This window comes from Panthera pardus, unplaced genomic scaffold (assembly GCF_024362965.1).
Source record: "Panthera pardus isolate Hobbes unplaced genomic scaffold, ASM2436296v1 HiC_scaffold_11, whole genome shotgun sequence".
NCBI lineage: Eukaryota > Metazoa > Chordata > Mammalia > Carnivora > Felidae > Panthera > Panthera pardus.
In genome coordinates this window covers 44,100,165-44,127,239 of record NW_026526666.1, presented here as the reverse complement: position 1 = coordinate 44,127,239, position 27,075 = coordinate 44,100,165, and the positions used below count along the sequence as shown (strand labels likewise).

At 36.8% G+C, this 27,075-nt stretch overlaps 1 protein-coding gene across 5 annotated transcripts in view; it reads right to left on the bottom strand.

Moving 5' to 3' along the window:
* The window catches only part of SLC44A5 (solute carrier family 44 member 5), a 377,137-nt gene that overhangs the window by 45,499 nt on the left and 304,563 nt on the right, over positions 1-27,075 (bottom strand). For all 5 annotated transcript variants that reach the window (XM_019448853.2, XM_019448852.2, XM_053893793.1 and 2 more), the window contains 3 exons: positions 10,281-10,365; positions 3,505-3,633; positions 2,612-2,672 (listed from right to left, as the gene is read on the bottom strand). In XM_019448853.2, the coding sequence (XP_019304398.1) occupies positions 2,612-2,672; positions 3,505-3,633; positions 10,281-10,365 (275 nt within the window). The remainder of the gene's footprint in view (positions 1-2,611; positions 2,673-3,504; positions 3,634-10,280; positions 10,366-27,075) is intronic.

The following is a 27,075-nucleotide window of genomic DNA, read 5'->3' as shown; positions in this document are numbered from 1 at the left end:
CTTTGAAAACTGGAGATTCGTGAACAGTTCCTTAAGAAAGAAGAACAAGTTCAAACTTTAGGCTATTAAGACAACTGAATTTTTATTTGTGAGGTCTTAATAATTTGTCTCCCTTCCAGCTTTCTCATTCACAGGGTTTTTGAAGGAGCTGGAAATAGAAATTCTAAAGCTATCAAAATGGTCCCCACACAAAGCGTGGACTGTCACCACAATTTCTGAGAAGTTACCTCACTGTTAAATCTTCTATGCACTTATTTTGATTAAATAGAATCCTTGTTTCTTTACATATCTGTATTCCTAAAAATATTTCAAAACCCCAATTTTAAATGAGGAGGGAAGAGAAATCAGAAATGGATCATTATTATATTTTTTGGTACAAGAAGCATCACAGATTTGCATGGGTTTGCAGGCAGTTTAAACTTGAAAATATTAAAGCAGTTGATGTAGGGAAAGAAGAAATAGGTGTTTCCCAAGCCTTTCCTGACATTTCTGTCTTAAAATGATCTCTTGTCTACCCACACCCACCTTCTGTAGCATTTAAAACATGGCGCATTGCTTCAGTATCCTCCACATCTCTCTCTGGTTCTTCCCTGGCAAATTTGACATAGTAGCCTCCACCAGCTGCCTCTATTCCCTCTCAATCCAATCACATTCTTCCCCCATCATTACAAGGAAACTGGCTTCCCAGTGATCCCAATGGTCTCCTAATTGCCAAAACCTCCACATATCTTTTAGTCTTCATCTTGCTTGAACGCATTATCTAGTACAGTGCTTGGTATATAACGGAACTCAGCACTATTTGCTATTGAATTAACTTTTCTGTCTTTGACATGGTAGGCAACTCCTGCCTTTTGAAATGCTCTTCCTTTGGCTTACATTCCCAGATTCTCTCCTGTCCTCCCTTCAGCCTTTCTGTATTTTCTTCCCCTCTCCACTCCTTAAAGATGACTGTTTCTACCTACAAAGTCCCCTAACCTTTTTCTGGGCAATTTCATCCAGTCGGTTAGTTTCAATCACTAAATGTGCTCATTTTATATTTGGAAAGTAGAGAAAACATGAAGGAAGATACAAAACAAGACATAGTCCTACTACCCACAATGAACTCTATTAACATTTTAGATGTATTTCCTTCCTGTTTTTCTTCTACTTGAAATTTTTTCGAGAGTCATAACCATAAAATAAATTCAGCGCTTTCCCTGGTTTCTTTCTTTTAATATTACTTATTTTCTTTTATAACCTCTTAAATGAGTAAATTTTACTAGGTGCATACTATTCCATTAAGTACTATACTTAGTCCCCTATTGAGGGAATACAAGTTGATTGAAATGTTTACCATAATGTCTCCTTTACTATACTGTGAGGGACTATGCTTTATTCATTTTTGAATCCCCAGTATATAGTTTATATTGTGTGATTTAACCAATCTTTACTTGTAAGGGCAGGGATGTTTTATACTTTCATATCCATTTTATCTTCAATGACTAATGATTCATTTTTACCTTTTTGTAACATTGTTCTTGGCTACCGACACTTGTTGCTCAGGGGCTTCCTGGCAAAATGTAGTTGCTTGCAAGACCTTGCTTCAGAGTCCTCAATGACCCAAAGAAAAGGGATGGGGGGGCATGTAAGACATTGTGTTTGATGGTAGCTACTTCGATGGCACCTGACTTTCTACTCCAATAGAAAAGGATATCTTTGTACTTCAATAGAAAAAAAGAAGAAAGAAGAGAGGAATGCCCATAGTTTTGCCACCTCCAAAACACTTACTATTTTGGCATACTTCTTTGTGATCTTTTTCTTTGAATAGTTTTTTGTTGTTGTTTTTTATTTTAATTATATATGTTTGTCATTATAATGCATATAAAATTTTATTTAACATTATAGTATACATACAACACTTATATTTAATAATTCTGAAATATTCCATTTAATGAATACATCATAATTTATTTAAGTACATTCTTGTTCTTGGATATCAGAGTGTTTTATTCTTTTTTTTTTATTTTTGTTTCTTCCAGATAACATTGTGCCGGACATCTTTATGTAAAAATATTCTTCTTTGTAGTTAGGATTATATTTGTTAGAAATGAAAATTAGTGATTATTTCATTTTTTAAAAAAGTTAGATAAATTTTATATAAACTTTAAATAAAATTTATAAATCTTAAAAACATAATATTGATTCATTTAGGAGATACATAAACATTTTAAATTTCAAATTATATGACAAGTGTATGTCCCACTTTCACTCCTGAGGCAACTTCTGAACAAATTCTTAGGCTGATTTCAGGCACGAGTGTACAAGATTACATCCTTGTGTGCTTACATGTGCTCACAGAGCACCAAATAATCAATCTTATTAGGCTTTTAAAATCAATCTTCAATCTTTTTTTGTGTATGTTGACATAGCAAAACCCCAAAACTAACAGAGCTCCAATGGAAATATCCCTGGCTGGAGTGACAATGGGCTTTAGCTTTGGCTTCTTCCTAATTAACTCTGGGACACTAAGCCAGTCATATAACTATTCTTGGTTTCAATAGTGAAATAAGGGAACTGGATTAAATAACTGTTTGGTAGATTATGAGTTCAAAGGTAAGTAAAAACCACTTACATGGTTTACTTGGAAAAATCGCTATTGGACAATCATCATCCAGTAAAACTTGTGTGAGAGTCTAAAATGGAAGGGAGAGTATGTTAGCATTTCAAAGGCTGTGTAATGACAACTTTTATTTTCAGTATAAAAACTATGTCCTTTAAAAATTTAACTCCATAATTATCTCATTATTCCAAACTACTCTCTTAATAAGAGGGATTTTAGGATTGTCACACACCCATACTTTTTTTTGACAAACACTCTTAAATTTCCTAACTGTAATTCAAATCAATAATAAAACCAGACCCACTGAAACCAAGGCACATCTTTGAAAGCATGTATCTATGTCTTAGTCACATTCTGAATCTCTAAGTCTTGGATTTTGTTTCTGGAAAAACAGTATCTTCTCTAATTAAGAAGCCATTAATACCATTTAACATAATAAGGCTTTAGAATTCCTTTATAAGTCTCAAATCTAGATAAGGTTTGAGGGTTCTTTTTAATGAATAATTATCAAATTGGGTTTGAAAGTAAAATGCTACTTGTTACTAAGTAGCCATGGATCTTCATCACCACATTAATGAAATGGTGACGTTAATAAAATGAAATGACATTAACTCCTAGATCTTCACAGCATACACTTCATTCAAGTAGAGAATTTGTTGGTTTCGGGGAATAAAGCTAACTTACCAGACTTAACGAGTCTTTCCTAACACCCCAAATCTACAAAATGATATACTATAAATGGTATATGTATGTTTGTATGTACATGTGCATTTGTGTTTTAATGGAACAGTACCTAAGCATTTCTTAGAAGATTTGGGAGCTTGTCCATTACAAATGCTCATGTTACACTTGAGATAGAAACAAAAGTTAAATTCTTCTCTAGCTTTAAGCTTAAACCCACATACCTTTGCAGGCTTAACAAAAGTGGACTTGCAGAACTGGCTGTAGTACGTCCAATAGTTTTTGTTTGTTCTGTACGTAAATTGTATTTCCATGTAGGTTAAAAATTTTTCTGGGCACTTGGAGACACAGATCTATGAAGAAAAGGAACACAGTGGTGGGAACTGAATTGAGTTAAGCAAATCAAGGAAATATCCATAAGGTTAGATTTCTAAGTTATTCACCACTATAAAGAAACTTAGAAACTTAAATCAATTTTCTAATTTATGTAAAAAATAAAATGTCATGCACTAGTTATCACTCTCTACTCCTTGCCCTTTAGTAATGATCTGTGTTAAACAAATCAGATGTTGTACAATGATGGAACTGTTTTTAACTTCTGATTTTGAGATAATTATAGATCTACTTGCAGCTGTGAAAAATAATATATTCCACATACCTTTCACCCAGTTTCACCCAATGGTAGTAACTTGCACAATTATAGAGCAATATCACAACCAGGAAATTGATATTGTTACATCCACTAAGCTTTAGATTTCACCAGTTTTACGCACGCTCGTGTGTGTGTGTGTGTGTGTGTGTGTGTGTGTGTGAGCATACAGTTCTATGCAATTTTATCATGTGTAGATTAATGTCACCACTACCACAAGACAGTGATGGACTTTTAACAAATATTTTCTTATTAGTCTCTCAGTTAGTAGATAAGAGTATAATGCAAGATTAATTTTGCCTATGTAGCTTATGCATTTTCAGGGTTAGAATCTTGCTTCCTTTCCTACATATAGATAAAATAATGATTAAAAATGCTCCAGATATTGATAACTTATTCCACTAATTACTATCAGTGACAGTGAATAATCAACAACAGTTCTCAAAACATGAGTATTTATTACCATAAGAAACTAACAAAATTAGGGCTATGTGGCAGGCAATCATTATCATAGTCATTTAACCAACACTCTGTCAAATGTGGACAGAGAGGTTACCAATGCAATCATTTTACATTAATGAACTTAGTTAGGGGGCCTATTAATGCCAAACCAGATCACTGTGCTAGCAGTCCACAGAGCCGATGTGGAATGACTGAAATCCAATTAGAAACTCCAGAGAGAAAGCAGAATCCAAGAAGATTCAGTCTGTTGACTTTGTTTTTGCTTGTAGTTAAAACAAACAAAAAACAAAAACAAAAACAAAAAACAACGATCCTATTAACCATGAAAGTTGCAGTCCTCGTTCTCTCCTCCATCTCCAGTTGTTCCTTATGAAAGCCTTCTCAGCTCTGACTTGCTCCATCTCCCTGCTGTGCTTTGGTAACCTGACTGGCCAGATTCTAGCTCAATCCACTGCTACTGAGCTGACACCTCTTTCCTGTCTGCTGGGTCATGTTTCTAGTGTCTACAAAAATTTTTGGTGTCAGGCCCACAGCTAAGGTAGGAGGTGAATAAGTAAATGGATACCTCAAACCCCACAGTTAATAATGTTTTGTAGTAGCAGCAGTCTAAATTTCTTCTGGAAGTTCTGACAAGGCAAACAACCTGTCTCTACATTCATGTCTCTGTATGCATTTTGTCAGTTTCTCATACATACATAGGCTTTCTGTCTCTCTCATACACACACTCACACAGTTCTAGATGAAATACTGAAGTTTCACAGGTATCTTTCTACAAAAGGCGAAGAACTGTTTAGGGACGTTCAAAGCATCCAGCATGCTCATATCTTTTAGAAGAAGGCTAAGCTTATTATCAATGCAAATGTCAAAATTTCATTCTGATCGGAGCTGAGCTGAACAAACTGTTAACAAATTGGGAGATACTTTACAGACATTTAGACTTTGACAATTATAGGACTTTGAAAGGTAACTTCACTAGTTCCCCCATTGGGTACATTGATCGGAGCTGAGCTGAACAAACTGTTAACAAATTGGGAGATACTTTACAGACATTTAGACTTTGACAATTATAGGACTTTGAAAGGTAACTTCACTAGTTCCCCCATTGGGTACATTTAAATGGATTTTTAAAATGAACACTGAAAGTACTAATGCTTTCACAGGCCTAAATGACAGTAGGAACTACTGAGTTGGGACCATGATGAGTTCTGTATTATGTAGTATACATACATACAATGTACACTACATATTAAAAATGCTGTGTATGCAACATATACAAGAAAATAATTAAAATGGCAAAATGTAGTTTGTTAAAGAGAATCACATCAAATTTCATCCCAGACACAAATGAGCTGTTAAAAAACAATACAGTTACTGCTTTTTACTCTCCCAATCTATCAGACCAATTTTTTCACTTCAAATAGGGTGCTGATTAGTAGCAATCAACATATAATTAGCTAAAAATGAAGGTCACATTGAGGTCGGGTATCCTAATTGATCATAGTCTGTCCTTTAAATGCTTGCAAAACATGTCTGGACCATGCTGGCAGTTAACAAAAAACATAATGCATAAAAATATGGCTTGGGTCAGTAGATACACTAATGTCTGGCAGACTAAAAGCAAGTCTCCATTATTGGCAGCTAAAATATATCCTGACTCAATTCTGATTCTTTGGGTAATCACAAAGAGGCACTTTAAATGCAGCTCTTCATCATTATTTTTATATCTTCAATTCATATAGGTTTAATATTCTAATGCAAATAAGAATTTGGTGAGTAGAAGAGAGTTAAACTGATGGTTATAGCACTGCATTTACTATGAAAAAAGCATGATCTAGTAAATAATTTATAGTGTACTTAAATATAAATAACATACATACATGAGTACATAAAAAAGCATAATGTATAGGATATTTTTGTATGTATGTTTCCTCATGGAAATGATGGATGTGTATAATAGAAAATTTCCTAGACTGGGAGTAGAAAGATATTAACTAATTCATTCATTTATTGCTTCAACAAATACTTATTGATCACCTACTCTGAGCCTGTTCTAGGCACTGGGGACACAGTAGTGAACAAAATATAAAAATACTTGCCCTTAAGCTGTTTACCTTCTAGTAGAGGGAAGATGATAACAACAAATAAGTAAAATTGTTTGTTATAAAATGATAATAAGTGCTATGGAGACAAATAAAGCCACAAAGGAAGTTAGGGGATAAAAAGCAGTTGAGTGGGATTCCAGTTTTAAATGGGAACTCAAGGGGGCACCTGGGTGGCTCAGCCGGTTTAAGTGTCTGACTCTTGGACTTTTGATTTCGGCTAAGGTCATAATCTCATGGTTCATAAGATCAAGTCCCATGTCAGGCTCTGCACTGACAGCACAGAACCTTATTGGGATTCTCTCTCTCCCTCTATGCCCCTCCCCTGCTCATGCTTTGTCTTTCTCAAAATGAATAAATAAACTAAAAATAAATAAATGGGTAGTCAAGGAAAGTCTTGCTAAAAAAGTAACATGTGAGTCTTGAAGAATAGTGATCAAGCCATAGTCATTTGGAGAAAGAGTACTCTAGGCAGGGAGAACAGCAAAGTCTAAGGCTCTAAGGCAGGAGCATTCCTGGATCCTTCGGAGACAACATACTAGCTGTATGACCCGAGTGTAGTGAGCAAAGGGATAGTAACAGCATATGTAGTCAAGAGTTGGACAGAGAGTGAAGGGTCCTGTAAGGCCATTGTTAAGACTTTGCTGTTAATCTCAGTAACTTGAGAAGCTATGGGGACGAGGACTGAACAAAGGAGAGATATAAATGTGAGATATTTAATAGGATCACATTGGCTTCTGGGTAGAAAAGACACTGTAAGGGGTTGAAAGTGGGTTAAGGATAGAGGCAGAGAGACCAGTCGGGAGGTCATAGCACTAATCTAAAGAGATAATGGTTCTTTGAAAAAAGGAAGAGATAGTAAAAAGTAGTTTGGTCCAGGGTATATTTTGAATGGAGACCAGAAGAATTAGCTGACTGTTCACACATGAGTGTAAGAGGAAAAGAGAAAATCAAGGATGATACCATGGTATTTGGAAGTGGCCTTAACTGAAACAGCGACGATTGTTGGGATTGGAGAAAAGATTTAAGGATGAAGTCAGAGATTAGGAATTGAGTTTGGACATATTAAATTTGAGATGTCAACTAAATATCCATGTAGAGACATTGCACAGGTGATTGCATATCAGGATCAGGAGTTCAGAGAGCAGACTTTTCTGGACATGTAAACTAGCGAGGGCAGCATGCAGATGATGTTAAAAACAAAGAATTGGTGAACGAGATCACCAAGGGAGTAAATGTAGATTTTCAAAATGGCCAAGTTTGGTGATAGGAGAGAACTCCAATGTTTATACGATGTTGGAAAGATGAATAAAAACCAGCAAAGGAGACTAACAAGGAATAGCCAGAGAGTTGGGAGGAAACAAAGAAGAATAATGTGCCCTGGAAGCCAAGTCAGGAAAATGTTTGAAGGAGGAGGGCTTGAATAAACAATGCTGTTCGATCAAATGCATGTGGAATGAGAATTAGCCATTAGTTTAATAATATGGAGGTCAATGGTATCATTTGGAGGCAATTAGAGTAGGAGTAAAAGCCTGAATGAGAATGAGAAGAGAGGATTTAGACACACTGAATATAGACTACTCTTTTGAAGACTTGCAAAAAAGAGGTACAGAGATATGGAGCAGTATCTGGAAGGGGGTGTGGGATCAAGGAGATGATTTAGTAGAGAAGGAACAATGGTAATAAAAAAAAACCCACAAAATTTCTGCAATGATGTGCTTGAGTATGTGAAAGCAGGTGAGATATAATGCATAAATGGATAGGCTGACTTTAGGAGGGCAGGCAGTTCATACACAGTGAGACAAAGAAAAGCAGAACAAATATATGAACATAAATGACACTTGATAGGCAAGAGGATGTTACTGCAGGAGCTTTTAAAAGTTGTCTTCTGAATGCCTGTACTTTTTCAGTGAAGTAGGAAGCAAAGTCGGAGGCTGACAAGGAGATTGGGAAGGAGTTCTTAGGTGTTGGAGGTAAGAAGAGAAGGTATGGAAATGTTTTCTAGAAGAGAAGACTAGAAAACAGATAAGGGGTCTGTAGTGTGGTTGTGAGACAGCACTGAGGGACACTGAGGTTAGTAGTTCTGAGTCTAAAGGACAGTTATGTGTATTTTCTCCAAGAACTCACAGCTGCCTGAGTTCAGGCATAGAATAATAGGCAGAGAGCCACATTTAGGTAGGGATGAAGTTCTGCCAGGAAAGAACAGCTAAGTGGGAGGAGGGCATAGAAATTGAGGGCTTTTATAAGGGAGTGAATTTAAAGAGGGACCTTGAAATCTAAGTCAGACAAAGAAAGAAATGCAAACATGAGGGAACTGAGGGATGCTGTGAAGAGGTTAGCATTAGGGGTTTGTAGGTCCTGGTAAGTTACAATTATGGGAGTTGGAATGTGAGAGGATGTCTGAAATTGATATTACAACAGTGGCAAGTACTGGTACTGACATGGTCAAGGATTTGGCCTTGGGAGTGGGTGGCTATGGTAGAAAACCAAGTCTTGTGGTAGAGGTAGTCACAGAACTAAGATGTCAATATCTCAAGTTGGCTTTAGTCTCAGTGGTAAATAAGAGATCAAAAGTCTGAGAGAGACATGAGAAAGAAAGAAAGCAAACAGATTTACTAACTAGATCAGGGAAGATCTTTGGCAATGGTTTACTGGCACATGGAGCAAAGCAGCAGCAAATAGGTTAAAAGCCTATTATGTTTTTGAGGCAGTTGTGCTGCTACAGAATTCATGAGCTAACCTCAAAGATATTAAAATAATCTTTGAGTTGCTGAATTTACACAACATGAAGGGAGCTTTAGAGCTCTATGCATCCCCCCCCCCCCAGCAGATATCTCCAATGCTCAGTAGTGATGTGGTCTGAAGCTAGCAGATAGGAAATAACCCCACAGTTGGTTGAGTAAAGGATTTATAGGATGAAATGGAAAATATAATCCAGGTCAAATAAAGCACCATTCTCCAGTGCCATGCACTACAGACCACTATGTGTTTATCACCCTTCCCTTTCTGAATGGGAGTTTGTATTCTAATTATCCTAGTCCCATTCCCCATTGTTCATTTAGTGGAAAGACCTGATAGACAATGTATCACCCATAGATCCTGAACTTTGGGTTAAAGACAGTACTACATGGGACACTGGGTTGTCTCCCTTGGAAAGAAGAAAGGTATTCTGGAGGACAGATGGACAGACTATGGAAGACACAACTAAATGCCCACTGAAGTCTGTGCCTCACCCCCTAACTGCATTACTTTAGTCCTTTCTTGCATGCATGTGTGAACATATAAAACTAATATATATGTTGTATGAGTAGAATTTCAATATGTGACACTTCTAATCCAAGGCTTTTAAGAGCAGAGATGCTTTATTCATCTTCTATTTCCTTCTGGCAGGTGGATACAGATGATGAGAAGGACTTAAGACAGAGCCACCAGATGAAAGAAGCCTAGAGAAGAGTTGCCTACTGACCATAAACACTAGCCTTAAACTGTTATATGATTAACAATAAACTTTATTGTGTTAAGTCACTGAAAAACTTGAGTTTATTAGTTATAGTAGCTAGCTTTTCTCTTCCTAATACTGGTCTGGAAAAAAATACCACTTCTGGGGGTAGGTGGTTGGACAAAATCAAAGAGGTTCCTTAGCGATGCTACATTTTGATTTTATATGAGTAAACACAAGCTCATGCTTAGGTCTTCCCACCTTCCATAAATTCATCATTAACCACACACACACAGAATTCAAATGGAATTCAGGTGGAATTTCTAACATTCAAGGTATTTTTTGTCTTACCTGTGTGGTAGGGCACTGTAGGTTTATCACCACGGAGGGACTGGTACAGCTTAATAAGTTAAAGTAAAACAATATGGTCTTGTTCCTGTTAAGAAAACAACATAAAATAATCGTTTTAGTGACTGTGGAATGTGCCATATCATTTCAGATCCTAAATACTTTTAATATAATGACCTTTAAAAATTGGCTTCATTTTCTCTAGGCAGCTACAATATAGTTCCCAACTCCCCTTTAAACTGCCTAACATTTAAAGCTCCTTTTTGTAATAGTAAAAAGTTAAAATAATCAAACTGTGCATTAATAGCAGATTGATTAAATAAAGAATTCTACATACACAAAGGAGATTTCATTGTCATTGAACATAAAGTTGAGGGGTGCCTGGGTGGCTCAGTCAGTCAAGCCAAATCTTGATTTTGGCTCAAGTCATGATCTTACAGTTCATGGTTTCAAGCCCTGTGTCAGGCTCTGAGCCTGCTTGGGATCCTCTCTCCCCCTCTCCCTCCCTCTCCCTCCCTCTCCCCCCTCTCCCCCCTCTCCTCCCCTTTCCCTCCCTCTCCCCTCCTCCCTGGCTTGCATGTTTCCCCGCTTCAAAATAAATAACCTTTAAAAAAAAAGAAAAAAAGAAAATAATGTTGAAGAAAATGTTTAATGGATAAATTCACAATACATTAATTTTAGGAAGCAGGTTACTCTGCCATTTGGCAACTCATGGTTCTCTTTTGAATCTCAATTTCATCTGTATAATTAGGATAATACCAGCCTTACCTACTTCACAGAAGTGTTGAAAGGAGATAAAATAATATATTGTGGACTCATGACAAGTGGTTGTCCAACTTTAGTATGTATCTCTAAATCTTGGGAGTGTTTGTTGAAAATTGTGATTCCTGACCCCTTCTCTACCTTTGAGAGCCCAAATATTAGCATAAGAGGCCTAGGAATTCACATTTTTTTCCTTTTTCTCACCAGCAGATTCAGACACAGGTGGTCTATAAGCCATACCTTGAGAGAACACAGCCCTAAACATTCAATGTCCCCAACACCTTGTCAAGTCCCCAATTAATTAATTAATGTGACTACATGCATAGCAGAAAATGTATAAAAGAGTGTTGAGTAATACTTTTCCTACTGACTCAGAATCACCAAATAGGACCCAAAGGTAAGAATAAAGAAAGCTCTCCACAAAAATTTCTGGCTAGACTCCTGCATCACTTCTACAGTCTTCCTGCCCTGGTCTATGTAAGCAAAAAGGTGGGGGTAGGGAAGTAGACTAGAGATAGTTGTATTGGTAAGACAATGATCACAATTTAGAGGATTTTCCATCTCTTCCTCATTGAAGTTGTGAATTGTTTTTTTCCCAATTCCAAATTACAGAGGGCTCTGAGAATCACTCATAAAGACTGAGGGTACCTGTAGGAAGAGCAGATCAGCATGTCATTTTCCAACTGTATACCTCTTCTGTGGCAGACTTATTCATCAGTCTTCTGTGCCCATTTTGGGAATGAGAAATGAGACCCAACGAGACCACAAGAGGGTTAAAAAAAAAACCCAATGGGGGCAGCATTGAAGCAGCCTATTATAGGAGGATATGGAATCAAGTAAATGGGCTTGCACCTCCCTGGTGATACCTCATCTGCCATCAAGAGACAGGAGGTGAGTCACCAGGGATAGAGCTGAAAGGGTTTGGATACAGGCAAGCCAAAGCTGATCTCTCAAATGAAAGGACTATTTAGTAAGGATTTTCCCAGAGAATTTCTCCTTGTATACCATGAGAGAGCCAATTTTTGGATGCTTCCCCTAAAGAGGGTGTTGATGGCTAGTTAATTATGTTTTAGCTGTAGTAGCAACAACCACATAGGACTAGGGCAGTGGCCAGACACTCCTTCTCCTTCCAGCCCTCACAACACAAAGAAAGAACTAGAACCAGAAGAGAGGGAAAAGAAGGAAGATAGCAAACCAGGCCATCTCTTCCTGTCTCAATTCCCTTGCAGGGTTCAAACTTGAACTAGGGGATTGGAAAAAATGAGATTCAAATATTAAACTGGACTACACTGAACTCTACAACAATAGTAAGGGCCTGGAAAGATATGGAATCTACTCGAGATGTCAAAGAAGAAAGACTTGAAAGAACTTTGTTAAGGGCAGTGATGGGGGAAAAATAAACCAATTTCATGTTTGTAATCCTATCAAGTTCAGATGACTCAAGAATATGGCCATAAATTTATACACAGTATTCACAAAACTACTTCATGATTCCCTAAGAGCCAGCTTTGCTCTTTCAGCACTCAAACAACCCTACCACCCACAGTCTTGTGGTACATGTGATTCAAATTTGTACCTAAGCAAATGAATCAATTATTGCAGGTCATGGATCACTGGAGTTCCATGGGAATAGTTAAAACTATGAATTGTAAATCACTAGGTGTCAAGTGTCTCCCATAGGTAAAATTGATTTATAAACTGCAAAATGCTACATAAACTCAAGTTATTCACCAGATTATGCTATTGTCAAGGGTAAGGTTTATACCTTATTTACCTTTATATTCCTATCTTGGCAACACTTAACCTAGTACTTGGCCCATTCCAGATATTTACTAAATGTTGTAGAATGAGAACAATTCGAGAATAAGTAATTGTCATTTAATCTTAGAGTCCTCCTTAGTTTTCCAGCACAAATCTATAGTCACTCTATCAGTGTATCTGATATCCTTAAACTTCAGTGAACCTCAGATTCCTCAGGTACAGAGTAGATGATGGTGGTTGCAGCTGAACAATTCTTTGGGAGTGACTGAGGAAGTAACTATTTAACTTAAATTATATTTCCACCAAAAAACAACAAAATATCATCAACTGAAAACTACTAATTCAAGAGGATATACCATGCACTTAAGCCTATCTCTCCTATTTCCTGAGACTCATAGAAATAAAAGAATGAAATTTTTAAAAAGTAATAAACCTCAGGGCACCTGGGTGGCTCAGGTATTGGTTAAGTGTCCGACTTCAGCTCAGGTCATGATATTAGAACTTGGCAGTTCGAGCCCCACATTGGGCTGTGTGCTAACAGTTCAGAGCCTGGAGCCTCCTTTGGTTCTGTGTCTTCCTCTCTCTCTCTTTCCCTCCTCTGCTCATACTCTCTCTCTCTCTCTCTCTCTCTCTCTCTCTCTCTCAAAAATAAATAAACATTAAAAAATTTTTAATAAAATTAAATTTAAAAAGTTATAAACCTCACCATGCAAGCTAAGGGTAGGAAAAACAGGATCTATTCACAATTGCATAAAGGAGTTCAACAATTTTTGGAAGAAGGAAAACGTATGAGAGTGTGTTGAGTAATGAATGCACCACACCAGGGCATAGAAGAATGGGATACAATTTGCATGTTAGAAATCATGAGATGCTGATGGTGCTTGGGTGGCTCAGTAGGTTAAGGATCTGACTCTTGATTTCAGCTTGGATCATGATCTCCTGGTTCATGAGATTGAGTCCCACATTGGGCTCTGTGCTGACAGCACAGAGTCTGCTTGGGATTCCCTCTCCCTCTCTCTTCTCTGCCCCTCCCTGCTCACATGCATGCTTTCTCTCAAAATAAATAAACTTAAAAAAAAAAGAAAGAAAGAAATCATAAGATATTGGATTCAGAATTGATAGTGAAAAATGTGGCTGAAAACAAGATTAATTGAAGGTTTATATACAGATTTACAATGCAAATCATCACCTTTCTGCTTCTCCCATACCCCTGCACTTGGAATTCCAATGTCCAGGAAAGATAGACAAAACCGAGGCCTCTTTTGTGGAACCTTCTGGGGTTAGCAAGGACTTGTATGGGATTTGGTGCCCCAGCCTACAAGCCTTCATATTCTGGCATTTTGAAAGCCTATGCCTGACAGCCAGCTTCCCATCATTTTATGCTGTAGTGAAATCAGAAAGCAAACATGGCCCCCTCACCCTAAATAGGACAGAGGTCTCCCAGGAAAACTGACCTACTAATGTAGCCATGGAATGAATTCACACAAGCAACTTAGGTCTTTCTTTAGTAATATTGGATGATCAAGTAGAATCAGAAAAGTAAGGAGAAATCAGAATATGAAAGAAAAAGACTAAAGTAAACAAAACTGATGCTGGATGAAATCAAATAATTTAGGGCATAGGATGGACATTAAAAAAAAATCCAGTATTTTCAAAATAATTCAAGCAGATTGTCCATTAAATAAAAACACTATGTCATTACAAAGGAATAATTAGAGAATAAGATGGTTTTTAAAGATTAAAAATATGAGGAAGATGGACGAGGAGGAGGACCCCAAGCTCAGCTTATCCCATGGATACCTTATTCCATGGATATCTTTAGCAAATACTTGGTCTGACTCAACTCAAGTGCAAGTAGGCCACAAACTGGCCCATTAATATAGGGACCAAACACTGCCCCAAAAAAGGAAAGAGCCACTGTGGATGACTCAATTAAAGGCAAATGCAGCACAGCCACAAGAGTAGGGCACACACAACATACATAAGAGACATTCCTAAGGTGCCAGATTCTGGTGAACAGGCGACATTGCAGGACAGGCCACTATAGGACGTCTTCTTCATACAGCCATTACTTTCAAGAGAAGAAAACATAGCAGAGATTCCTAACACACAGAAACAGACATAGAGTGTTACACAAAATGAGGAGACAGAGGAGTTTGTCTTAAATAAAAGAACAGGACAAAATCACAGCAAGAGAGCTAAGTGTAATGGAGGTAAGTAATAGATATGCCTGATAGAGAATTTAAAGTAATAGTCACAAAAATACTCAATGGATTTGAGAAAGGAATGGAGGACTTCAGTGAGACCCTCAACAAAGGGATAGAAAACATTAAAAAGAACCAATCAGAGATGAAGAAACAATAACTAAAATTAAAAATACACTAAATGTAATGAATAGTAGACTAGAGGAAGCAGAGAAACAGATTAGTGATCCCAAGGACAGAGTAATGGAAAGCAATCAAGCTGAACAGGAGAAACAAAAAAATAATAATAAAATTTTAAAAAATAATAATAATACAAAATGAAAATAGACTGAAGGACCTCAATGACACCATCAAGTGTACTAACATTTGAATTATGCAGATCCCAGAAAGAGAAGAGAGAACAAAGGGGGGAGAAAATTTGAGGAAATAGTAGCTGAAAACTTCCCAAATCTGGGAAGGAACTAGAAATCCAGATCTTAGAGGCACAGAAAGCTCTCAACAAAATCAATCCAGGAAGGTCCACATTAAGGCACACAGCAATTAAGTTGGTAAAAAAAAAAAAAAAAAAACTAGTGAAAAAGAGAGAATTTTAAAAGTAGCAAAAGAAAATAAAACAGTTGCATACAAGGGACACAAGAAAGCTATCAGCTTATTTTTTCAGCAGAAACTTTGCAAGACAGAAGGGTGTGGCATGATATATTCAAAGTACTAAAAGAAAAAAACCTCCATCCAACAAGGCTATCATTCAGAATACAAGGAGAGATAAAGAGTTTCCCAGATAAACAAAAGTTAATGGAACTCAGTCTTTCATTTAAACCAGCCCTACAAGAAATGTTAAAGGGGACTCTTTGAGTGGAAAGAAAAGGCCATAAGCAGGAATAAAAAATGTAGGAAGCACAAAAGCAGTAAAATTAAGTACATCTATAAAAATCAGTCAAGGGATTCACAAAATGAAAGGATTTAAAGTATCACATCATACACCTAAAACATGGGGAGGAGAGGAGGAAAGAATGGGTATACATTTCAGTGACCATCAACTTAGTACAGACTGTTAGAAGGATAAGACGTTATATGCAGAGGCACCTGGGTGGCTCAGTTGGTTAGATGTTGGACTCTTGATTTTGGCTCAGGTCACGATCTCTTGGTTCAGGATTTCAAGTCCTGCATCAGGCTCTGCACTATCAATGGAGCCTGTTTGGCATTTTCTCTCTCTACCCTACCCCACCACTCCCCTGCTTGCACACACTCTCTCTTTCCCTTAAAATGAATAAACTTTAAAAAAAGATGTTATACACAAACCTAATGGTAACCAGAAATCAAAAACTAGCAACAAATATGCAAAAATAAGGAGAAAGGAATCCAAGCCAATCATCTAAAGAAAGCTAACAAACTGTGAGAGAGGAGAGCAAGATAAGTAACAAAGAAGAGCTACAAACCCTCCTCTCCCATAAAATAACAGGAAAATGGCAATACATACCTATCAATAATTACTTTGAGTATAAATGGACTAAACACTCGAATCAAAAGACACTGTGTGATAGAATGGATAAAAAAACAAGACCCATCCATATGCTGCCTATAGGACACTCATTTCAGACCTAACGACAGATGCAGATTGAAAATGAAGGATAAAAAAGCAATTATCAGGAAAATGGAAGTAAAAAGAAAACCAGGGTAGCAATACTTATATCGGACAAAATAAACTTTCTAACAAAGACTGTAAAAAGAGTCAAAGAAGGTCAGTAGATAATGATAAAGGGAAACATCTAAGAAGATACTACAATTATAAATATTTATGCACCAACACAAAAGCACCCAAATACATAAAACAGCTAATAACAAATATAAAGGAAACGATCAATAGTAACACAATAATGGTAGGAGACTTTAACACCTCACTTACATCAATGGATAGATTATCCAAACAAAATCAACAAGGAGACAGTGGCTTTGAATGACAAATGGACTAGATGAATCTAAAAGATGTATCAGAACATTCTATCCTAAAATAGCAGAATACACATTCTTTTGAAGTGCACATGGAACATTCTCCAGAATAGATCACATATTAGTCCACAAAACAAGCCTCAACAAATTCAAAAAGAAGGAAGTCATACCATGCATCTTTTCTGACCACAATGCTATGAACTAGAAATCAACCACAAAAAAAAATCTGAAAAGAACACAAATTCATGGAGGCTAAATAACATACTACTAAACAATGAATGGGTCAACCAAGAAATCAAAGAGGAGATAAATGAAAGTGAAAACACAATGGTTCAAAATCTTCGGGATCCAGCAAAAGCTGTTCTAGGAGGGAAGTTTATACCAATACAGGATGACATCAAAAAGCAAGAAAAATCTTAAATAAGCAACCAAACCTTATACCTAAAGGAGCTAGAAAAAAAAAAACAGTAGAAGGAAAATAAAAAGAATAAAGATTAGAGCATAAATAAATGAAATAGAAAGTTAAAAAAAATTGAACAGATCAATGAAACCAGAAGCTGGCTCTTTGAAAAGATCAACAAAATTTATAAATTTTAGCCAGACTCAGAGAGAGCAAGAGTGAGAGCACATGTGTGAAAGAGGAATCAAAGAAAATCAGAAATGAAAGAGGAGAAATAACTGATACCACAGAAGTATAAAGCATTACAAGAGAATATTATGAAAAAACATATATCAACAAATTGGACAACCTCAAAGAATTGGATAAATTCCTAGAAACCTATAATTTCCTAAAACTGAATCCAGAACAAATAGAAAATATCAATAGACTAATTATCAGCAATGAACTTGAATAAGTAATCAAAAAACTCCAAAAAAGCAAAAGTCCAGGACCAGATAGCTTCACAGGTGAATTCTACCAAACATGTAAAGAATGGTTAACACTTGTTCTTCTCAAACTATTAAAAAAAAAAAAATAGAAAAGGAAGAAAATCTTCCAAATTTAGTCTATGAGGCTAGTATTACCCTGAAACCAAAACCAGCAAGGACACTATAAAAAAAGAGAACTATGGGGAAGCTTGGGTGGCTCAGACAATTAAGCATCCAACTTTTGACTTTGGCTCAGGTCATGATCTCACAGTTCATGAGTTTGAGTCCCATGTTGGACTTTCTACTTACAATGCACAGCCTGCTTGGGATCCTTTCTCTCTCTCTCTCTCTCTCTCTCTCTCTCTGGCCCTCACTTTCTCTCTCTCTCTCTCTCAAAAATAAACATTAAAAAAAGAGAACTATGGGTCAATATCTCTGATGAAGACAGATACAAAAATCCTCCACAAAATACTAGCAAATGGAATCCAACAATACATTAAAAAAATCATTCACCACGACGAAGTGGGTTTTTTTTTTCCTGGGATACAAAGGTGGTCCAATATTTGCAAATTAATCAACATTACACATCACACAAACAAGACAAAGGATAAAAACCATATGATCATTTCAATAGATGCAGAAAAAGCATTAGACAAAGTACAACAACCACTCATGATAAAAACCCTCAAAAAGTAGGTTTAGAGTGAACATACCTCAACATAATAAAGACCCTAAATGAAAATCCCACAGCTAATAATTATGTTTAATGCTGAAAAACTGAGCTTTTCCCCTAAGAATCAGGAACAAAACAAGAATGTCCACTCTCACCACTTTTATTCAACATACTACTAGAAGTCTTAACACAGCAATCAGATAAGAAAAAAGAAATGTAAGCCCTCCAAATTGATAAGGAAGAAGTAAAAGTTTCACTATTTGCAGATGATATGATACAATATATAGAAAACCCTAAGGACTCCACCAAAAAAAATACCAGAAATGAATAAATGAATTCATTCACTGAACTAATGAATTCAGTAAAGTTGCAGGATACAAAATCAATATATAGATTTTGTTGCATTTCTATACATGAATGATGAAATAGCAGAAATAGAAATTAAGGAAACAATCTTATTTACCATTGTGCCAAAAATACTACCTAGGAATAAACATAATCAAGTAGGTGAAAGACCTGTACTCTGAAAATTATAAAACACTGATGAAAGAAATTGAAGATGACACAAATAAATGGAAAGATATTCCATGCTCATGGATTGGGAGAATGAATATTGTTAAAATGTCCAAACTACCCAAAGCGATCTACACATTTAATGCATTCCTGATCAAATGATCAACAGCATTTTTCACAGAACTGGAACAAACGTTCCTAAAATCATATGGAAACACAAAACACCCCCAAATAGCCAAAGTGATCTTTAAAAAGAACAAAAATGGAGGTATCCCAGATTTCAAGATATACTACAAAGCTATAATAATCAGGGGCACCTGGGTGGCTCAGTCGGTTGAGTATACAAATCTTAATTTTGGCTTACGTCATGACCTCAGTTTGTGAGATCGAGTCCTGTGTCAGCCTCTGTGCTGACAGTGCAAAGCCTGCTTGGGATTCCCTCTTTCCCTCTCTATCTTCCCCTCCCCTGCACATGCTCTTTGTCTCTCTCAAAACACATAAACATTTTTTTTTTAAACTATAGTAATCAAAACAATATGGGACTGGCACAAAAATAGACACATAGATCAATGGAACAGAATAGAGACCCCAGAAATAAACCCGTGATTATACGGTCAAATAATCTTTGAAAATGGAGGCAAGAATGTACAATGGGAAAAAAATCTCTTTAACAAATGGTGTTGGGAAAACAGGACAGCTAAATGCACTAGAACAAAACCAGACCACTGGTTTACTCCATATGCAAAAATAAACTCAAAATGGATTAAGAATCTAAATGTAAGACCCAAAATCATAAAAATCCTAGAAGTGAACAAATGCAGTAATTTCTCTGGTGTTGGCTGTAGCAACATTTTTCTGGATCTGTCTTCTGAGGCAAGGGAAACAAAAGCAAAAATAAACTACGAGGACTACATCCAAATAAAAACCTTATGCACACCAAAGGAAACAATCAACAAAACTAAGACATCCTACTGAATGGGAGAAGATATTTACAAATGACATATCTAATAAAAGATTAGCATACAAAATATATAATGATCTTATACAACTCAATACTCAGAAGACAAATAATCCAATTAAAAAATAGTCAGAAGAGGGGCACCTGAGTGGTTCAGTCAGTTGAGAGTCCAACTTCAGCTCAGATTATGATCTCATGGTTTGTGAGTTCAAGCCCCATGTTGGGCTCTGTGCTGACAGCTCAGAGCCTGGAGCCTGCTTGGGATTCTGTGCCTCCCTCTCTCTGCCCCTCCGCTACTGCCCCCCCCCACCATTCACACTCTCTCTCAGTCTCTCAAAAATGAATAAACGTTAAAAAAAATTTTTTTAAAGGGCAGAAGGCATGAACAGACATATCTCTGAAGACATACAGATGGTCAACAGACACATAAAAGGATGCCCAACACTGCTTATCATCAGGAAAATGCAAATCAAAACTACAACGAGATATCACCTCACACCTGTCAGAATGACTAAAATCAAAAACATAAGAAAAAAAACAGTGTTGAGCAGGATTTGCAGAAAAGGGAACCCTTATGCACTGTTGGTGGGAACGTGTACTAGTACAGCCACTGAGGAAAACAGTATGGAGTTTCCTCAAAAAATTCAAAATACCATATGATTACCATATGATCCAGTAATTCCACTAATGGGTGTTTACCCAAATAATAGAAAAACACAATTTAAAAATATATATATACCCCTGTGTTAACTGAAGCATTATTTATAATAGCCAAGATCTGGAAACAGCCCAGTGGGATCATACATACCATGTACACACACACACACACACACACACACACACACACACACACAAACACAGACATAAATACATACACAGTGGCATACACACACACACACACACACACACACACACACACAAACATAATGGAATATTACTCAGCCATAAAAAAGAATGAAAGAATAAAAAAGAATGAAATCTTGCCAGTTGCAATGATATTAATGGATCTAGATGGTATAATGCTAAGTGATATGAGTCAAAGAAAGACAGATATTATATAATATTTCACTCATATGTGCAATTTAAAAAACAAAACAATTGAACAAAGGAAAAAGGGAAAATGCAAAAACAGACTCTTAATTATACAGAATAAACTGATGGTAACCAGAGGGTAGGTAAGGGGGTGGGGTGGGGAAGGGTAAAATAGGTAAAGGGGATTAAAAATCACACTTATCATCGTGAACACTTAATAATGAATAGAATTGTTGAATCACTACACTGTATACTAAAACATTGTATATTAAGTATACTGACATTAAAATAAAATTTAAAAATAAAATGTAATGAGGAATGGACAGACTTCTAGCATGACAGAATGCAGAGCTCCATAGTTCCATTCACTAGCAAAACTGTATACATTAAAAAACTGTTTTTATCATAAATATGCATTTTTTTGTTTTTAGAAATTTTAAAATAACTTTCCTATTATCAATGCTACTTTAATGTTTAAATTGACAAATCACAAGGTATATATTTGCTTCAAGACAATAAATGCTAAATATTATCAGAACAAACCAATGATGTTTTCTGACAAGCAAATATTTCAAAAGTCATTACAATAGCCATAGTAAACTAAATTACTTGAAGAGAAAAAAAATTTTTAAATATGATTACCAAATTTTAAAAAATAACAAAAGAACTAAAAAACATTTGAGAAACTCTCCTAGAATACAGAATAAAATTAGATGAAAAATGTAAGGAGAAAATAAAAGGCATTAAGAGAAATCCAGGAGGGAGAGGAGCTAAGATGGCAGGGTAGTAGGAGGACACTGGGCTTGCCCCATCCCTTGATCACAGCTAGATAAATATCAAATCATTATGAATAACCAAGAATTAGATCTGAGGACTGACAGAGTAAACCACACAAATAGAGGGAGAGAAGAGGTCACATTGTGGAAAGTAGGAGGTGTGGAGACATGATTTGGGGAAGAAATGGACTGTGGGTGCTGTGGAGGGGAGAGAGTCCTGGTCACAGAGAAAGGCCAAAAAGAGAAAAAGAGAAAGGGAGAGAAATGCATAGGGGACCACATAAGGAAAACACTTCCCCAGAGCAATTACTGGCAAAGTCAGAAGGGGTGATTTTTGTGAGTTTTACAAGTAGCAAGGCTCAAAGACTGGAGTTTTAGAGGTCAGCACTGTGGCTGGTGTGGAGCCCAATGGGTGGGGCTGTGCTCCTGTGAAGGAGGGGGGAAGATAGCCTGGGAGCAGATGGTGAGACCTAAGGATCCCCTGGGATGCACTGGGATAGACAGTTCCTCCTTCTTGGAGTGAAACTGGGAGAGGTTGTATTGCCTCTCCAGGCATCATTTCTCAGCATAAACTAACTTCAGTAAGTAGTACAGGGCCAACAGGCAGGTTAGACTGCTTAACCTGCTTACTCCAAGCCCTGGCCCCCACGGTGCAGCAGGTGCTGCTCTTCTTGGACAAGTATGCTGCTTTTCTTGGACAAGTGTGCCTGAGAAGCAGCAAAATATCCCAGAATATCAGCACAAACACCCACACACACCATGTCTACTGACCACAGAGTTCTGCAAAGCTTCAGCCCTGGTGGAAACAGATCAGGTCTTAACAAGCAGACCACAGCACGCCTAGTTAAAACTCATCACACTTTGGCCAAGGTTCAAACACTCCCCACTGCAGGGAAAGAGAAACTGCAGAAGATCGACCTGAGGTAAAGAGCAGTCAACACAGTACAGTGCACACAGCATACACCAGAGACACTTCTGGAAGCATCAGGCCTTAGGCAGTATATGACTTCTTCTTCATAAACCCATTGCTCTCAGGAGCAGGAAACCTAACAGGGTTTCCTAACATACAGAAGAAGACAGAGATCTAGACAAAATGCCAAGATAGAGGAATTCATCCCAAAAGAATGAACAAGAAAAGGTCACTGTCAGGAATCCAATTGAAACAAAATAAATAATATGCCCAGTCCAGAATTTTTTTTTTTAATTTTTTTTCAATGTTTTTTTAATTTATTTTTGGGACAGAGAGAGACAGAGCATGAACGGGGGAGGGGCAGACAGAGAGGGAGACACAGAATCGTCTCCTCTGAGGGAGACTCAGAGCCATCAGCCCAGAGCCTGACGCGGGGCTCGAACTCACGGACCGCGAGATCGTGACCTGGCTGAAGTCGGACGCTTAACTGACCGCGCCACCCAGGCGCCCCATGCCCAGTCCAGAATTTAAAGCAACAATCATAAGTATACTAGCTGGGCGTGGAAAAAGCATAGAATATGCCTAGGAATCCCTTATCACAGAGATAAAGACCTAAAAACTAGTCAGGCTAAAATGAAAAATGCAATAACTGAGATTTGAAACCAACTGGATATAATGATCACAAAGATGAAAGAAGCAGAGAAGTGAATAAGTGATATAGAAAACAATTATGGAAAATAATGAAACTGAAAAGAAGAAAGAACAATACTGGATCACAAATGTAGACTCAGGGAACTCACTAACTCCATAAAGCCTAACAACATTCATATCATAGGAGTCTCAGAAGAAGAGAGGGAAAGGGGGCAGAAGGCTTACTTGAGGAAATTATACCTTCTCTAATCTAGAGAAGGAAACAGACTTCCAAATCCAGGAGGAACAGAGAACTCCCATAAAAATCAACAAAATCAGGCCAACACCTAGACATATTGCAGTTAAATTTGCAAAATATAGTGATAAAGAAAAAAATCTTAAAGGCAACAAGACAAAAGATGCCCTTAAGTTACAAGGGAAGACAAATAAGGTTAGCAGATCATTCCATAGAAAGTTGGCAGGCCAATAGGGAGTGGCATGATATATTGAACTTACTGACTGAGAAAAATATGCAGCCAAGAATACTCTAGCCAGCAAGGCTGTCATTCAGGATAGAAGGAGAGGTAAAGAGTTTTCCAGACAAACAAAAACTAAAGGAGTTTAGTTAACTAAACCAGCAGTTTGGTGGTCACAAAAGCAACAAAGACTAGAAAAGAACACAGAATATCACTAGAAACAATGACTTCACAGGTAATACAATGGCACTAAATTCATGTCTATCAGGGGCACTTGGGTGGCTCAGTCAGTTGAGCATCTGACTCTTAATTTCAGCTCAGGTCATGATCTGACAGAGAGATCAACCCCTGCATCGGGCTCTGCACTGACAGTATGGAGCCTGCTTGGGATTCTCGTTCTCCTTCTCTCTCTGCTCCTCCCCTGATTGCTCGCTCTCTCTCTCTCGCTCTCTCAAAAAAAATTTTTTTTTAATTTATATCTATCAATAATCACTCTGAATGTAAATAGACTAAATGCTCTAATCAAAAGACATAGGGTGTCAGAATGAATAAAAGAAATAAGACCCATCTATATGCTACCTACTAGAGACTCATTTTAGACCTAAAGACATTTACATATTGAAAGTGAGGAGATGGAGAACCAACCATTATGCTAATGGACACCAAAAGAAAACCAGAGTAGCCATACTTCTATCCGACAACTAGATTTTAAGCCAAAGACTATAATGAGATGAAGAAGGGCACCACACCATAATAAAGGGGTCTATCCAATAGGAAGATCTAACAGTTGTAAATATTTATGCCCCCAACTTGAAAGCACCCAAATATATAAAACAGTAACAAACATCAAGGAACTCATTGATAATAATACAATAATAGTAGGGGACTTTAACACCACACTACCTCAATGGACAGATCATCTAAGCAGAAAATTAACAAGGAAACAATGGCCTTGAATGACACACTAGAGCAGATGGACTTAACAGATATATTCAGAACATTTTATCCTAAGCAGCAGAATACATATTCTTTTAAATTCACATGAGATATTCTCTGGAATAGATTACATACTAGGTCACAAATCCATCCTTGACAAGTACAAAGCAGCACAACATACATTCTTTTCGAGTGCACACAGAACACTCTCCAGATTATATCACACATTGGTCACAAATTAGTCCTCAACAAGCACGAATAGATTGAGATCATACCATGCATATTTTCAGACCACAATACTATGAAACTTGAAGTCAATCACAAGAAAAATTTGGAAAGATCACACTCACATGAAGGTTAAAGAACATCCTCCTAAAGAATGAATGGATCAACTATGAAGTTAAAGAAGAAATTTAAAAAAATACATGGAAACAAATAATAAAAAACACAACAGTCCAAAGTCTTTGTGAAACAGCAAAAACAGTCATAAGAGGGAAGTATGTAGCAATATAGGCCTGCCTCAAGAAGCAAGAAATAACTCAAATACACAACCTAATTTTATGCATAAAGCAGTTGAAAAAGAAGAGCAAATGAAGCCTAAAGCCATCAGAAGAGAGGAAATAATAGAGAGTAGAGCAGAAATAAATGATATAGAAAGAAAAAAGAAACACTAGAACAGATCAATGAAAACAGGAGCTCATTCTTTGAAAGAATTAACAAAACTGATAAGCCCCTAGCCAGACTTATCAAAAAAGAAAAGAGAAAGGACCCAAATGTGAGAGAGAAGAGATCATAACCAACACCACAGAAATACAAACTACAATAGAATATTATTAAAAATTGTAAGCCAACAAATTGGGCAATCTGGAAGAAATGGGCAAATTCCTAGAAACATATAAACTACCAAAACTGAAAACAGGAAGAAAGAGAAAACTTGAACAGACCAATACCATCAAAGAAATTGAATCAGTAATCAAAAATCTCCCAGTAAGCAAAAGTGTAGGCCAGATGGCTTCCCAGGGGAATTCTACCAAATATTTAAAGACGAGTTAATACCTACTCTTCTTAAACTATTTAAAAAAATAGAAATGGAATGAAAGCTTCCAAACTCATTCCATGAGGCCAGAATTACCTTGATTCCAAAACTAGACAAAGACTCCACTAAAAAGGAGAACTACAAGCCAATATCCTTGATGAACACGGATGCAAAAATTGTCAACAAAATACTAGCAAATTGAACCCAACAGTACATTAAAAGAATTCACCGATCAAGTTGCTATTTATTCCCAGGTTGCAGGAGTGGTTTAATATTCACAAATCAATCAACATGATATTACATTATAAAAGAGCCATATGATTCTCATAATAGATGCAGAAAAAGCATCTGACAAAGTACAGCATCCATTCATTCATTCATGATAAACATTCAACAAAGTAGGGATAGAAGGAACATACCTCATAAAGGCCATATATGAAAGACCCACAGCTATTATTATCCTCAATGGGGAAAAACTGAGAGCTTTTCCTCTATAATCAGAAACAAGAGAGGGATGTCCACTCTCACCACTGTTATCTAACATAGTACTGGAAGTACTAGCCTCAGCAATCAAACAACAAGGAGAAATAAAAGGCATCCAAATTTGCAAGGAAGATGTCCAACTATCACTATTTGCATGACATTACACTTTATGTAGAAAACCCAAAAGACTCCATCAAAAAATTGCTAGAACTGACACACAAATTCAGTAATGTCTCAGGACACAAAACTAGTGTACAGATATTTGTTGCATTTCTACACACCAATACTGAAGAAGCAAAAAGAAAAATCAAGGAATCAATTCCATTTACAATTGCACCAAAAACCCTAAGATACCTAGGAATAAACCTAACCACAAAGGTAAAAGATCTGTACTCTAAAAACTTATAAAACACTTATGAAAGAAATTGAAGAGGACACAAAGAAATGGAAAAACATTCCATGCTCATGGATTGCAAGAACAAACATTGTTAAAATGTCTATTCTACTCAAAGCTATCCACACATTTAATGCAATCCCTATCAAAATACCACCAGCATTTTTCACAGAGTTATAACGAAAAATCCAAAATTTGCATGGAACTGCAAAATACTCCAAATAGCCAAAACAATCCTGAAAAAGCAAAGCAAAGCTGGAGGCATCACTATTCCAGACTTTGTACATTACAAAGCTGTAGTGATTAAGACAGTATGATACTGACACAAAACAGACATATAGATCAATGGAACAGAATAGAAAACCCAGAAATGGACCTATAACTATATGGTCAACTCTGTCAAAGCAGGAAAGAATATCCATTGGAAAAAAGACAGTCTC